We start from the raw sequence: 15,986 nt of genomic DNA on the forward strand, positions 1-15,986 counted from the left end.
TGACCAATGGGTTCCCATATGTGACCGGTCAGTGATTCATCCCACTGACAATCCCCGGTCATCTATAAGGGTATGTCCACACGGTCAGGTTACCTGATGCCGTTTTTGGAAGTCAAAGTCATATAAAGGGTCGGTCGATATGACCTGGCTGACTGTGTGGCCATAACCTAAGGATACATTCCCACCACACCCACATTCAAAAAGCCACAAAAATTGCTGGTAATACCACAGTTTACATGAACAAAAAAACACACAGCCTTAAAGGGGCAGTGACACCATTAAATGTTATTTTAATTCACGCTATTTAATTCAGTACTTTTGTAATTTACTTTGTTACAAAAATGCCCAATTTCTCTTAATGTCATTATAATAGCGCCCCCTGGTGTTTAATCTGCATAGCAATGTGCACGTCCACCTGCTGAGGTGGTCGCACATGCTCCGATCCATCCTTCAACTGCCACCGGCCCTATCTACTGTTAGAGGCTGGGACAGTTACAGACGATTGAGTCCGTTCTGACTGGACCGCATGGGATTATAATGTTTGAAATGACGGGAAATCAAATCGCATTGAACTTTCTCGTCTGTAAGTAGCCTTACGGGAAGAGAGCTGCACCAAAAAGGACAGGGAGAGAGCTTCGCAGAAAGGACACTGCCCTTGAGCTGCCATAAGTAACCCAGCACGGCCACCACATGGACAACAGAGCTGGGCTTCCAACTCCATCTTCTGTGTTAGGTCCAGCGCTTGCACCTGATCATGGGGGTGACAGATCTCCACTGGTCCATCCTAAGGATGGTTCATCACTATCTATATCCCAGAAAACCCTGTTAAGGGTTTGTGCCACAATGGACATTTATCATCTAGCCATAGGATAGGCGATAAAGGTCTTATTTCTTTTGGCCCCACCGACCACTAGAATGTAGTATGAATGGAGGTCAAACATGCACAGTTCTCCATGTAAAGACTGTGGGTGGAGGAAGATAGTCGAGAGGCTGGCACAACCACTAATGTCCTTAAAAAACAGGTCCCAGTTCACATGGTTCTTGTAAATGAAGCACTCTTGCTGATAGAGTTACTATAACTCCCATCGTTTGTGGTAACAGGATTGGGTCTGTGCAACTTAACACCCAAAAATGAGAATTTCCAGTGTACATTGTAGGTGGTTCTTCTACCAGTTAGACCAACACAACTTCTATAGAGTTGCCGTCATCAACATCTACTAAAGTCTCACTTTCCACTTGACGTTTGCGATAGGACTTTCTGTAAGGCACCTGAGAAGAAGTCTCATCGTTCTGCTGGTCTGACTGATCCTTCGCATGGACCTGCTGGTGATTCAAGAGATCACTGGACTCTCGAAATGTTTTCCGGCAGGTCGGGCAGTGGTAACGTTGATCCCTGGTGTGGATCTGCTTGTGTCGGTGGAGGTGAGCGAGCTGTTGGAAAGTCTTACCACAAATGGGACAACTGAAGGGACGATAGCCTGTATGCATCAAGTAATGGCGGTGCAGACTGGAAATCCGGCTGAAATTCTTGGCGCACAGACTGCATTGCAGTTTGTCTTTAATGTGCTTGCCTTGTACGGAACCTTTATTCATGGTAGACATGGACTGAAGAGAAGAGACCGTGATGACCTCAGGACTCTTCCGTTCATCCAGAAGCTTCTGCCTTGGCGATTTGGTGTCATCCCAGATGGGACACTGGTAAAGCTTTTCAACGGTGTGGACACGTTGATGCTTTAACAAGTCACTGGTATCTCTAAAACCTTTGGGGCATACAGAACATTTGAATGGTCTCTCCCCAGTATGGATCAAGTAATGGCGCTGAAGATGGGTGGCTTGCCGGAAAGACTGATTGCAGATGTTGCAGGTGAAGGGTTTCTTGCCCGTGTGTATGACCACGTGCTTCCTCAAATTAGAAGAATTGTTGAAGCACTTCTTACATTCGACACATTCGTAAAGTTTCTGCCCAGTTGGCCCAATCTTTAGGTGCACGGGGCGATGAACGTCAAGTTCTTTCTTCGTAACAAACGATTTACTGCAGAAGGAACACTGAAATTCTTGAGGGATCTCCTCCTTCTCATGTGTTATGGTCAGACAATGTTCGGTTTTTGAGATTACTACAGGTTTTACATGCTTTTCCTTATGCCTCCTCATATAACTGATGCGAGAAAAACTTTTTTTGCAGATGGGACAACTATAGGGCCTCTCGCCTGTGTGTACGCGAAGGTGAACCCTCAGTTCGGTAGAGTCCCTAAATCCCTTGGTACAGAAGGCACAACGATAGGGTCGCTCTCCGGTGTGCACCAAGTGGTGGCGGTCCAGCTGGGATTTTTGACGGAAGCTACTGCCGCAGACATCGCACGCGTAAGGCCTTAGTCCTGTGTGGATGTTTTTGTGGCGCCTCAGGTTGGAAGCGTCAGAAAAGCAACGATTACACAAATCGCACTTGTACTGCTTGCGTCCCATCACTACCGTTGGCTGATTGCTGGAGACGCCCACTTTTTTCAAAAATTCCCCCATGGAAAAGGGGCTGTTATCCAGTTTGACTTGTGCCGCTTTCACGCTGTCAAGCATGTCACTCAGACAGGAGGTGATCTCCTCCATGGTCTTGTAGTCTGCTATAAAAAAACACAAAATGAAACAGTCATATAATAATAATAACAACAACAGCATAAAGTGGATAAATGATCGTAATAATACTGCAAAAAGAAGCTAGGTGTGAACAGAACTATCGCGTTCAGTTTCAGGAGACATAATCAATGCAGAAGAAGGTGAAACCTGGTGAGATGTGACCTCCAGGGTTGTCCTACAAGGCAATATCTTGCAAATTTTATGGAATAAAGCGTTTTTTTAAAACTATTTTGGTGGCTCTTTAAGGAAGTGCATTAGCAATATAATAAAATACCGTAGCACAGCCTGAGGCTGGACACCAGTCCATAGGATCACATTAATCCCACAGGCGTTTCCTTGGTAACCGCAACAATGTAGGAGCCTGTCGTTGAGACAGTGTGGGGGGCGGTGTATTACCTCTGACGGCCGCAGCAGACCACCTTAATAGACCCAGCCAGAGTTGACCTGCAGCAGCTGGATCCTCTGCTCCTCCGGTCACAGCTCTTCCTCCCCTTCTTCTGGGCACTGAACGATGCACTCATGAGCTCACAGGAAGTTGTACGACATGTTACTACGGAACAGGCAACACAGCCCAGAGCATTAGTTCCTACTGGAGAAGATGACACTCCTCCTCCTTACCAGTATAAGGAAGGACAGTGGCCGTCTCAGTCTGGAACATGACTCTTGTAATCCAGGGATCTCAAGTCTCCAGGACGTTCAGGGAGTCTCCCGCTATTAGATAGCAGCTCCCTGACGCCCCATGTGAAACAATATATCCCGGAAAGGTTCACTGATAGCAGAGAAGAGAAGTGAGAGGACACAGAGTTTAGATTACAGGTTGAAATTGAATTAACCCTTTAGGGTCAAATTGGCTTCTCAAGGAGATATATATGTTAAAGGCATCCCTTCTTCTGTCTCATTCAGTAGCTATAGAACTATTGAGAGAGATGTATTTTTTTTTAAATACATTTACACATTTAACCCTCCATTTTAATTATATTATTTACCCCAGTGTTATAATATGGATGCTTGTTTTTTCTACAGTGGGGTAGATAATTACACACAGGGTTTTAAAGAATAAACTTCCTGACTCAGACCAAGAGCCGACTCAGCGAGTCAGCGAGTGAATCCAAGCATCCGCGCATGCGCATTGCGCAACCTAAGCTTCGGTTCCCTTGCTTCTTGTCAGCTCAGCGAATGAACCGAAGATTCGATTCATGAATCGGTTTATGTGAAAGATCCGAACTTCCCATTCTAGTTTACTCGCAGTAAACCTTTCCGGCAACCTGTAGCAGTGTCCCCTTCTCGGCGCGTGCGCACAGTGCAAGAAGAAGCCGATGCCAGCAGTCCGCAACGGGGCATCAAGCTGAGCCTGTGCGCACGCGCGGGATCTCAAAGCGGGAGGGAGGGAGAGGCGGCACTGAGGAGTAGAAGGCGGCGCTGGGCACGAACGGCGATGCGTGCGGCCGGGCACCATGCATCCACAGACCTCCCCTGCTTGGGCACCTTAACTGAATGATTGACAGGTTAGTAAAACCAGTTTTTCCGCAGAATAAAGCCACAAATAGCTTTTATAAGGCCACCTTAGAAATCAGAATGCTGCCCTGGACATGAGCAGATGTTTAGCTCACAGGGCTTATAGGTGGTGACATAATCCCTTTAATCATATACATAAATAGGATAATTTGGGGCAGGGTAATGAGCCCGGTCCTCCACACCATAGAGCAAAGTGTGCAGATACTGCATATGTTTGGAAAATGTAATAAAAAGTTTGTGAAAGAAAAAAAAAAGAAAACCTCCCTGAAATGATAAGTGCACCTCCCTGAAATGAGTTTTTGCAGGTTGGGATCACTAGCAAAATGTTTTACATGTAATTTTACTAATTTTGGAAAAGTTGTGACGTGAAAATCCTAAAAGAAAATAAAAATCTAAAAAATGAATTGCTCAGTCACGGATAATTCTCAGGAGATTTGCAAATAAAGTCAAGGAGCTGTTCAACTTCTATTTGTTTTTAAGTGAAACTGAACACAGGGATCTCAAGTCTCCCGGAGGTTCAGGGAGTCTCCCGCTATTAGATAATGGCTCCCTGCCTACATGTGAGACAATATATCCCGGAAAGGTTCACTGATAGCAGAGCAGAGAGATAAGAGAAGTGACAGGACAGAGTTCAGATTACAGGTTGAATTAACCCTTTAGGGTCAAATTGGCTTCTCAAGGAGATCTATATGTTAAAGGAATCCCTCCTTCTGTCTCATTCAGTAGCTATAGAACTATTGAGAGAGATGTATTTTTTTTAAATACTTTTACACATTTAACCCTCCATTTTAATTCTATTATTTACCCCAGTGTTAAATTCACCCCCCTGGATGCTTGATTTTTTCCCTACAGTGGGGTAGATAATTACACACAGGGTTTTAAAGAATAAACTTCCTGACTCAGACCAAAAGCCGACTCAGCAAGTGAATGGAAGCATCCGCGCATGCGCATTGCGCAACCTAAGCTTCGGTTCCCTTGCTTCTTGTCAGCTCAGCGAATGAACCGATTCATGTGAAAGATCCGAACTTCCCATCTCTAGTTTACTCGCAGTAAACCTTTCCGGCAACCTGTAGCAGTGTCCCCTTCTCGGCGCGTGCGCACAGTGCAAGAAGAAGCCGATGCCAGCAGTCCGCAACGGCGCATCAGGCTGAGCCTGTGCGCACGCGCGGGATCTCAAAGCGGGAGGAGAGGGAGGGAGGGAGAGAGAGGCGGCACTGAGGCACGAACGGCGATGCGTGCGGCCGGGCACCATGCATCCACAGACCGTGTCGGACTGGGGTGCCTAGGGCCCACCAGTGGAATTGATTTTGGGGGCCCACCCTAGAGCTGGAATGTATGCATTTTAGCACACAATACAGTAACAGTATGCTAAACAGAACAGTATTGTGCACTGCACTATATCAAATAGTTTCTCTTTAAAGGGATTCTGTCACCAGGTTTCACCCCTGTCAGCTAAACATATGCTGATGTTCAGGGCCTCATCAGGATTCCTAATGTGGGCTTCTAAATGTGATCCGTAGCCTTATTTTGCTAAAAAAAACTGGTTTTACTAACCTGTCACTCAAAGAAATAAGGTGCCCAAGGGGATGTCAAGGGATGCAAGGTGCCGGCCGCACCCACCGCCGTTCGTGCCCAGCGCCGCCTTTCCAGACTTCTGCACCGCCTCCTAATCCTCTGTGCCGCCTCTCGCTCTCCCTCCCTCCTGTAAGATATCGCGCGTGCGCACAGGGCTCTGAGAGGCTGGCGCCAGAGTGCAGGTCATACCTGGGTTGAGCGAAGTGCCGGCGCATGCGCACTTCGCTTTAAGAAGCCAAATCGAGGAGTCCGCACGGGCGCATCAGGCAGAGCCCTGTGCGCACGCGCGAGATCTTACAGGAGGGGGGAGGGAGGGAGAGTGAGAGGCGGCACAGAGGATTAGGAGGCGGTGCAGAAGTCTGGAAAGGCGGCGCTGGGCACGAACGGCGGTGGGTGCGGTGGGCACCTTGCATCCCTTGACATCCCCTTGGGCACCTTATTTCTTTGAGTGACAGGTTAGTAAAACCTGTTTTTTAGCAAAATAAGGCTACGGATCACATTTAGAAGCCCACATTAGGAATCCTGATGAGGCCCTGAACATCAGCATATGTTTAGCTGACAGGGGTGAAACCTGGTGACAGAATCCCTTTAAAGGGAGTCTGTCATCACAGTTTCACCTTTTCAACCCTTCCCACAGCTTTCGAGCAGCATTACAGTTGATAAAAACGTTACCTTTATAAGCAATCGTGGACTTATAAAACTGGCAAAAATCATCTTAGTAGGATATGCAAATGAGGGCTCGCAAGTGCCCAGGGGCGGCCTCAACCTCGTAGGTGCCCAGGCAGCTCTGCCTTATAGTCGCTTCCCCCCGCCCATCCTTTCCCTCTGCCCGCCCATCTTCTTACTTCTTCCATCGGCCGGTGCATGCACATTAATTACTGTGATGCCGTACCAGGAATGGACATCGCAGTGCGCATGCGCCGGCCGATGGACTCAGTGCGCAGGCGCGGGATCTCGGCACCTACGAGGTTGACGCCGCCCTGGGCACTTGCGAGCCCTTATTTGCATATCCTACTAAGATGATTTTTGCCAGTTTTATAAGTCCACGATTGCTTATAAAGGCTTTTATCAACTGTAATGCTGCTCGAAAGCTATGGGAAGGGTTGAAAAGGTGAAACTGTGATGACAGACTCCCTTTAAGCAACTCATTTAGTTGATAACTGTATCTGTTACTTACAGTCAGCAGTTTGGACAGCAGTCACACGTGGACCTTCCATGTCCTAGATGAACCACCCAGTCCCCCAGCCTAAACAATATCCAAAGTGAAGGAAATGTTTCCTGCATATTCATAAGTTTATTGAAGTGCTGGCAGTAGTGCCCCGGCCTCCTCACAGCTCACCAAGCTCAGCGCCGTACATTGTATAGCGGCTGTGCTTGGTATCGCGCTCAGCCCCTTTCTCTTCTATGCGGCTGAGCTGCTCCTAGGCCACTTGATCAATGAACGTGACGTCACATGGCCCAGAAAAATCACAGAGAAGGGCACAGGGCTCACCGGAGCCCCGGTGCCTTCTCAAACAGCTGATCGGCAGTGGTCCCAGGTAGGGATCGACCGATTATCGGATTTACCGATATTATCGGCCGATATTCAGGATTTTCAAAGTTATCGGTATCAGCATCTAACCTTGCCGATATGCCGATAACGAATCGCGAACATGGATCGCGCTGCTATCAACGCGATCAATGTTCCCTCAGCAGCACAGGGGAGAAGGAAGCCGTCCCTCCCCCCTGTGCTGCCGCTGCCACCAGTGAGAGGCAAGAGGGGAGGAGGAGGGGAGGGGCTGTGGCCATTGCGCCACCAATGATGTTAACTCAGTTATTAATTCAAATATAGGAGGCGGGTGAATCATATAGCTGCACCTGAGGGGTTAACTGCCGCGGATCGCAGCTACCTCTCATAGAGGTCAGGTGTCGCTATATTTGAATTAATGGGCAAGTTATCTTCATTGGTGGCAGTGGCAGCTTCTGATCAGAGCCCAAGCAGTGTAATTGCGGGGCTCTGATCGGTTACCATGGCAGCCAGGACGCTACTGACGCCCTGGCTGCCATAGTCAGCTCCCTGCTGCTGTGTGTTCTATGCACCGGGCAGCAGAGAGAGTCTGAAGTCCTATTCACCCTGATAGAGCTCTATTCGGGAGAATAGGACAAGGGATCCAGGTTCTAGCCCCTAAGGGGGAAATAGTTATTAAATAAAAAAAAAACACCAAATATTAAGTATAAATATTTAATCTTAGATATATAATGGCATCTCTTCGTTTAACAACAGATTTGTGTAGGAATATTTTTTTTTTTTTCAAAAATGAAAATGCACAAAATATTCGTATAAATTATCGGCTATCGGCCTGAAAGTTCACAGGTTATCGGCTCTAAAAAAATCTATATCGGTCGATCCCTAGTCCCGGGTGTCAGACCCCCACCAATCAGATACTGATGACCTATCCACAGTCATATGTGACTGATATCAGCCGCTCCTCTTATAACGCTCTAGTACTGATATAACCTCCAGAGACATTACATCACATGTGACTGATATCAGCCGCTCCTCTTATAACGCTCTAGTACTGATATAACCTCCAGAGACATTACATCACATGTGACTGATATCAGCCGCTCCTCTTATAACGCTCTAGTACTGATATACCGTATTTTTCACCCTATAAGACGCACCGGCCTATAAGGCCCCTTTCACACGGGCGTTGCGGGAAAATGTGTGGGTGCGCCACGGGAACACCCGCGATTTTTCCGCGCGAGTACAAAACATTGTAATGCGCTTTGCACTCGCATGAGAAAAATTGCGCGTGTTTGGTACCCAAACCCGAACTTCTTCACAGAAGTTCGGGCTTGGGATCGGTGTTCTGTAGATTGTATTATTTTCCATTATAACATGGTTATAAGGGAAAATAATAGCATTCTGAATACAGAATGCATAGTAAAACATCCCTGGAGGGGTTAAAAAAAATAATAATAATAATTTAACTCACCTTAGTCCACTTGTTAGCGGCCCGGCATCTTCTTCTGTCTTCATCTGATCTCTGTGCAGCAACAGGACCTTTGGTGACGTCATTCCAGTCATCACATGATCCATCACCATGGTAAAAGATCATGTGATGGATCATGTGATGACCGGAATGACGTCACCAAAGGTCCTGTTGCTGCACAGAGATCAGATGAAGACAGAAGGAGATGCCGGGCCGCGAACAAGTGGACTAAGGTGAGTTAAATTATTATTATTATTTTAACCCCTCCAGCGCTGTTTTACTATGCAGTCTGTATTCAGAATGCTATTATTTTCCCTTATAACCATGTTATAAGGGAAAATAATAATGATCGGGTCTCCATCCCGATCGTCTCCTAGCAACCATGCGTGAAAATCGCACCGCATCCGCACTTGCTTGCGGATGCTTGCGATTTTCACGCAACCCCATTCATTTCTATGGGGCCTGCGTTACGTGAAAAACGCACAAAGAGGAGCATGCTGCGATTTTCACGCAACGCACAAGTGATGCGTGAAAATCACCGCTCATGTGAACAGCCCCATAGAAATGAATGGGTTGGTATTCAGTGCGGGTGCAATGCATTCAACTCACGCATCCTCTATATAATACAATATAATATTATGTATTATATAGACTAGTAGCTCAGAATTGCACCAATAGTCATTTACTATTACTGCCAGAACATGCTGGGTGTAGTAGTTTCAGCCCAACTGGGCAGTCAGAGGTTGTAGGCTACAGAAATATAGCAGAGCTAGGGTCCATTCACACGTCCGTTGTTTCTTTCCTGATCTGTTCCGTTTTTTGCGGAACAGATCTGGACCAGTTCTGTACCCATTCATTTTCAATGGGTCCTGAAAAAAAATCTGACATTGAGCTGTCCGATTTTTTGCATGGGTACAGAACTGGTCCAGATCTGTTCCGCAAAAAACGGAACAGATCAGGAAAGAAACAACGGACGTGTGAATGGACTCTTAGGCTACTTTCACACTGGCGTTTCTGGGTCCGCCTGTGAGATCCGTTTCAGGGCTCTCACAAGCGTCCAAAACGGATCAGTTCAGCCCCAATGCATTCTGAATGGATAAGGATCCGCTCAGAATGCATCAGTTTGGCTCCGATCCGCTCCGGAGGCGAACACCAAAACGCTGCTTGCAGCCAAACGGATCCATTCTTAACGGATACAAGTGTTTGCATTACCAGACGGATCCGCACCTAACGCAGGTGTGAAAGTAGCCTAACTCTGCGGCTGGTGGAGGGAGGTTGGGGGGGGGTTGGGGCGGCGACGGGGAGGGGGGCCCCATGGATTGTGTGTACGCCACTGCTCCAGAGACATTACATATTATGTGGGGGTGAGGGGCTGGGAAAGTGTGAAATGCCACTGATGAGAGGGAAGAGGGGACACTGGGAGACATGACTTCTTGCTCTGTATAAAGTATAGGTGAGATAGTTGGTGGGAAAGGTCTGTGAGGGGCTGGAACAACAGGGGGACACAAGATGTGCCGGGGCAGCAGCTTCAGGACTCTCCTAACTTCCCAGTTCCCTCCCACAGTAACTTACCCCAGTGCTGCTGTGTGGAGTAGTGGGACCAGTGAGAGAAGAGAACTGGACTTTATACTGGAGGCACAGTGACAGAGAGAGCAGCGTCTCCATTATCTCCTGCTGCTGCCTCCTCTGGCTCCGCCCCCTCCTCACAACAGGGATCTCAAGTCTCCCGGATGTTCAGGGAGTCTCCCTCTATTAGATAGCGGCTCCCTGACGCCCAGGAAAGGGTTACTGATAGCAGAGCAGAGATAAGAGAAGTGACAGGACAGAGTTCAGATTACAGGTTGAATTAACCCTTTAGGGTCAAATTGGCTTCTCAAGGAGATATAGATGTTAAAGGCATCCCTTCTTCTGTCTCATTCAGCAGCTATAGAACTATTGAGAGAGATGTATTTTTTTTTTAAACACATTTACACATTTAACCCTCCATTTTAATTATATTATTTACCCCAGTGTTAAATTCACCCCCCTGGATGCTTGATTTTCCCTACAGTGGGGTAGATAATTACACACAGGGTTTTAAAGAATAAACTTCCTGACTCAGACCAAGAGCCGACTCAGCAAGTGAATCCAAGCATCCGCGCATGCGCATTGCGCAACCTAAGCTTCGGTTCACTTGCTTCTTGTCAGCTCAGCGAATGAACCGATTCATGTGAAAGATCCGAACTTCCCATCTCTAGTTTACTCGCAGTAAACCTTTCCGGCAACCTGTAGCAGTGTCCCCTTCTCGGCGCGTGCGCACAGTGCAAGAAGAAGCCGATGCCAGCAGTCCGCAACGGCGCATCAGGCTGAGCCTGTGCGCACGCGCGGGATCTCAAAGCGGGAGGGGGAGGGAGGGAGAGGCGTCACTGAGGAGTAGAAGGCGGCGCTGGGCACGAACGGCGATGCGTGCGGCCGGGCACCATGCATCCACAGACCTCCCCTGCTTGGGCACCTTAATTCAGTGATTGACAGGTTAGTAAAACCTGTTTTTCCGCAGAATAAAGCCACAAATAGCTTTTATAAGGCCACCTTAGAAATCAGAATGCTACCTGGACATGAGCAGATGTTTAGCTCACAGGGCTTATAGGTGGTGACAGAATCCCTTTAATCATATACATAAATAGGATAATTTGGGGCAGGGTAATGAGCCCCGTCCTCCACACCATAGAGCAAAGTGTGCAGATACTGCATATGTCTGGAAAATGTAATAAAAATTTCGTGAAAGAAAACCTCCTTGAAATGAGTTTTTGCAGGTTGGGATGTCTGAGTTAACTGATGGGGCCAAATGGAGGGTATACTAAAAAGACAGTTTTGCTTAGTGCAATACCTATGTAAATTAAACTGGCAGGAAGCAAACAGAGGAAAACGGCATCCTTGCAGACATGATGCTGATAACACTGGGAGGAGGAGGCAGTGTCCTACAACACTGTGAAGGGGCACTCAGAGCTGTGCTCATCCTCCCAGTGCTCTCCCAGACACTCAGGGCTGTGCTCCTCCTCCCAGACACTCAGTGCTGTGCTCCTTCTCCCAGACACTCAGGGCTGTGCTCCTCCTCCCAGACACTCAGTGCTGTGCTCCTTCTCCCAGACACTCAGGGCTGTGCTCCTTCTCCCAGACTCTCAGGGCTGTGCTCCTCCTCCCAGTGCTCTCCCAGACACTCAGGGCTGTGCTCCTCCTCCCAGTGCTCTCCCAGACACTCAGGGCTGTGCTCCTCCTCCCAGTGCTCTCCCAGACACTCAGGGCTGTGCTCCTCCTCCCAGTGCTCTCCCAGACACTCAGGGCTGTACTCCTTCTCCCAGTGCTCTCCCAGACACTCAGGGCTGTGCTCCTCCTCCCCGACACTCAGGGCTGTGCTCCCTCTCCCGACACTCAGGGCTGTGCTCCTCTTCCCAGTGCTCTCCCAGACACTCAGGGCTGTGCTCCTCCTCCCCGACACTCAGGGCTGTGCTCCTCCTCCCAGACACTCAGGGCTGTGCTCCTCCTCCCCGACACTCAGGGCTGTGCTCCTCCTCCCCGACACTCAGGGCTGTGCTCCTCCTCCCAGTGCTCTCCCAGACACTCAGGGCTGTGCTCCTCCTCCCAGACACTCAGGGCTGTGCTCCTCCTCCCAGACACTCAGGGCTGTGCTCCTCCTCCTCGACACTCAGGGCTGTGCTCCTCCTCCCAGTGCTCTCCCAGACACTCAGGGCTGTGCTCCTCCTCCCCGACACTCAGGGCTGTGCTCCTCCTCCCAGACACTCAGGGCTGTGCTCCTCCTCCCCGACACTCAGGGCTGTGCTCCTCCTCCCAGTGCTCTCCCAGACACTCAGGGCTGTGCTCCTCCTCCCCGACACTCATGGCTGTGCTCCTCCTCCCAGACACTCAGGGCTGTGCTCCTCCTCCCCGACACTCAGGGCTGTGCTCCTTCTCCCAGTGCTCTCCCAGACACTCAGGGCTGTGCTCCTCCTCCCAGTGCTCTCCCAGACACTCAGGGCTGTGCTCCTCCTCCCAGTGCTCTCCCAGACACTCAGGGCTGTGCTCCTGCTCCCAGTGCTCTCCCAGACACTCAGGGCTGTGCTCCTCCTCCCAGTGCTCTCCCAGACACTCAGGGCTGTGCTCTTGTCACGGCTTAAAGGTTGTTTGCCACGATACTTGCGCCGCGCATGCTGGTTGCCGGTAGCAACGTGTTGCTGTTTATGCATGTGTGTGTGCTTTCCTTTTAAGGCTGATTCCCTTCCCTTCTGGTGAGCACGGGGTTATGGTGTGTGCTAGATGGCGCTGGGTGTGGCCTCTTGGCTCTTATAGTCTTGGTGTTGAGAGCCTGAGGTCAGATTCACTTCAGCCTTTATTGGGGCTGGATGCAATGCTCCTTTCTGGGCATTTCCAGCTGCCCTGTCCTTAAGGGCCACCTTGTGGGACATCGAAGTCCTTGCCTACGTCTACCCTTCCCCATTGTTGTTATGTGTGGTGCTGCACTTATGGGTTGATTTTTGTCTAGTTATTTGTTCCATGTGTGGTTTGTCTTTGGTGTGGATGATCCCGCATGGGTGCTAGAAATGTCCTGTTTGTTGTACCTCTGGAAGGGGGTCCCTGGGGTTCCCCGGAGGGGGAACTGCAAGACAGCAAGCTGTGGCTTCTGGTAAGTGATCTTTTCGTTCTGTGGTCACCTGGCCACAGGACACTTGCCTGCCGTTCTGTTGTTGCTTGCGGTCTCCTCCTTGTTACTAGGCCTGTGGGAGACTCCGATTTATCCGTGTCGTGGATGAATCGGCCGTCTCTTATTCCTGACTTCCATATTGCAGGGACCGATGGGGTCAGTAGGGCCCAGGCTCCGGGGCATGAGCCCTCCAACCATCTGGGTTTGCTCATGCGGTTAGGAGGTCAGGGATAGGATGAGGGTGGCAATAGGAGGCGACCTTCTCCCTTATCCTGGCTCTGCTCCTCCTCCTCCCGCCACTCGGGGCTTGCTCTTGCTCCTCCTCCTCCCAGTGTTCTTCCCGGCACTTGTTATTTTTAGTTTTACATCTACATAGCTTTTTTTTTTTTTTTTTTGCAGGGCAAGTTATAGATGTTTTATATGTTATTTTTATATATATATATATATATATATATATATATATATATATATATATAAAAATTCAGTGTTTAATGTACATGTATATAGATTTTTTTTTAGAATGGCAGAATGCATTAAAAATACAATTCTGCCATTCCTTTTCTTAATTGGACCGTACTGACGAGAACAACCAAACACTATAAAACAAAGAGGAGATTAAAACAACAAAAACAAAGTCCCACTGGTGTACCGGAAGGGTAGCGGCTCATGCACAGTCGGCACCTATGCTTCCCAGGTAACAGCAGCAGATCCTCTCGCTTATGCTGCTGCTCTGAGCATCAGTGCAGGTGCCAGGTGACGTGTCTGGCCCTGTCAATCAGTGGGGAGGGGGGGTCTCTTGAGCAGCGGGGCCATGCACTCGCTGCTCAAGCAGACTGATGGATGAACAAATTAGTTTTGTACAAGTTTATTCGCTCATCTCTAACAGACACCATTCTCGGGAATACGGGAGCAGAGCAAAGGAAGTTTTCAATTTCATTTAAGTTACAAATGCCAGCACTATGGGATCAGAGAAAGATTTTTTTTATTTTTCAATGAGACAGAGCGCTACCTTTGTACCTGCAGATCAGCCACACTGACCTCAATTGCAACAAAAACTCATCCCTTTGACTTAAAGGGGTTAAGGGGTTATCCAACACTATAACAAAAATGTCCCCCATACGCCCAGTCCCTCACACTGAATATACTTACTTGGCTCCCCGCACCGTTTCTGGTCCCCGCACTGCCACTGCAGCTTCTCCCTGTGCGCAGATGAAAACATCCGGTGTCGGGGGGGATAGCAGCTAATGGCAGGCATTGAAGGGGAAGAGCCTCCCTAAGCGTCACCCGCCATGCTAGGGAGGCTCGTCCTAGTCCCTGGGGACCAGCGCAGGGAGACGGGTAAGTGTATTCATTGTGAGGGGCCAGGGCGTATGGGGGGCATTTTTATAGTCTTGGATAAAGCTTAAAAGAGGCTGTCATCTGAGACATTGATGGCATATCGCTGGGATATGCCAACAATGTCCGATAGCTGCAGGTCCTAGCGATGGGACCTGCAGCTATCTCTAGAGTGGGGCCCACAAAGTAAATAAGGGAGCACCACACAAGCGTGGCCAATGCTTCATTCACTTCTATGGGAGTCCCGAAAATTCGGCTATTTCTGGAGCTCCCATAGAGGTGAATGGAGAGCACTCCACGCATGCGCTCTCCTTTGCTTTGGGGGTCCCACACTAGCGGCAGCCTTATCCGGCGGGTGAACAGCCTGCCGGATCTGTGCTGCCGCTAGTGCACGCATGCCGCCGGAGGTCTGCTTCGGCCCCATTGACTACAATGGGGGGCGGGACGGAGTTCCAGCGGGAGCACGGCAACATGCCGAGAGGCAGCCGGAATAAAACTACGACATGTAGCTGCTGTGAGTATGAAAGTAGCCTAAATGGACACCTAACAATTATACCAAATGACAGTGGAGCCTACCACAGGAACACCCATACATGTTAGGAAGTTACCAACGTGAGATAGAAAATGGTAGCACCGTATCGCCTTTCCCCGTGTCACCCAGCTTTTCATTGACTGAATGACATTGGCAGGCCCAGCTCTCACGCTTTACTATAAGCAGAGGAATTCTGGCATTCAAGAATCAGGAAGCTCAGGATGAACACTGGTTCCCAGATAACAGCCACTGTGGCTGCCAAGTGGATTTAAAATGGTACTATGAATAAATATTTAATAATAAAAACCGTTAATGCTTCCAGTATGTAATAACCATTCTGGAGCATCTATTCTTATGACTATGTTGTACCATTCCTTTATTATTCCTTCTAGAAGTTAGGCTGGTTTCACACTAGCGAGTGTCACGCTCCGGACTCGCAGTGCAGCTCCCGTCCTGACGGGGTCACATAGCATTATATTGATTTATGATGCTATGTAACCCTTACAGTTCTGGAATGTATTGGATAACACTGACATAATGCTGTCAGTGTTATTCAATACATTCCAGAACTGTAAGGGTTACATAGCATCATAAATTAACATAATGCTATGTGACCTAGTCAGTGCTGGGAGGTCAGGACGAGAGCTGCGCCCCGAGGAAGGAGCGTGACACTCACTGGTGTGAAACCAGCCCTATGAAGGAGTTGCCAGCAGTCCACAATGAAGACCCTCAGTGTTACCAGTTGAGGTTG

The 15,986-nt window shown here is 48.8% G+C and overlaps 1 protein-coding gene across 1 annotated transcript; it reads right to left on the bottom strand.

Moving 5' to 3' along the window:
* Positions 1–279: 279 nt before the first annotated feature.
* Positions 280–3,144, bottom strand: LOC120977788 (zinc finger protein 501-like). The gene is made up of 2 exons (XM_040405905.1): positions 3,025–3,144; positions 280–2,615 (listed from the first exon to the last, which is right to left on the bottom strand). The coding sequence occupies exon 2, from the start codon at positions 2,599–2,601 to the stop codon at positions 1,174–1,176; it is 1,428 nt and encodes a 475-aa protein (XP_040261839.1). The 5' UTR covers positions 2,602–2,615; positions 3,025–3,144; the 3' UTR covers positions 280–1,173.
* Between the last annotated feature and the right edge of the window lie 12,842 nt (positions 3,145–15,986).

Source organism: Bufo bufo, chromosome 8, assembly GCF_905171765.1.
Source record: "Bufo bufo chromosome 8, aBufBuf1.1, whole genome shotgun sequence".
Taxonomy (NCBI): Eukaryota; Metazoa; Chordata; class Amphibia; order Anura; family Bufonidae; genus Bufo; species Bufo bufo.

Excerpts from the sequence above, each read along its gene's own strand:
- LOC120977788 (XM_040405905.1), bottom strand. The coding sequence starts at position 2,601 with ATGGAGGAGATCACCTCCTGTCTGAGTGACATGCTTGACAGCGTGAAA.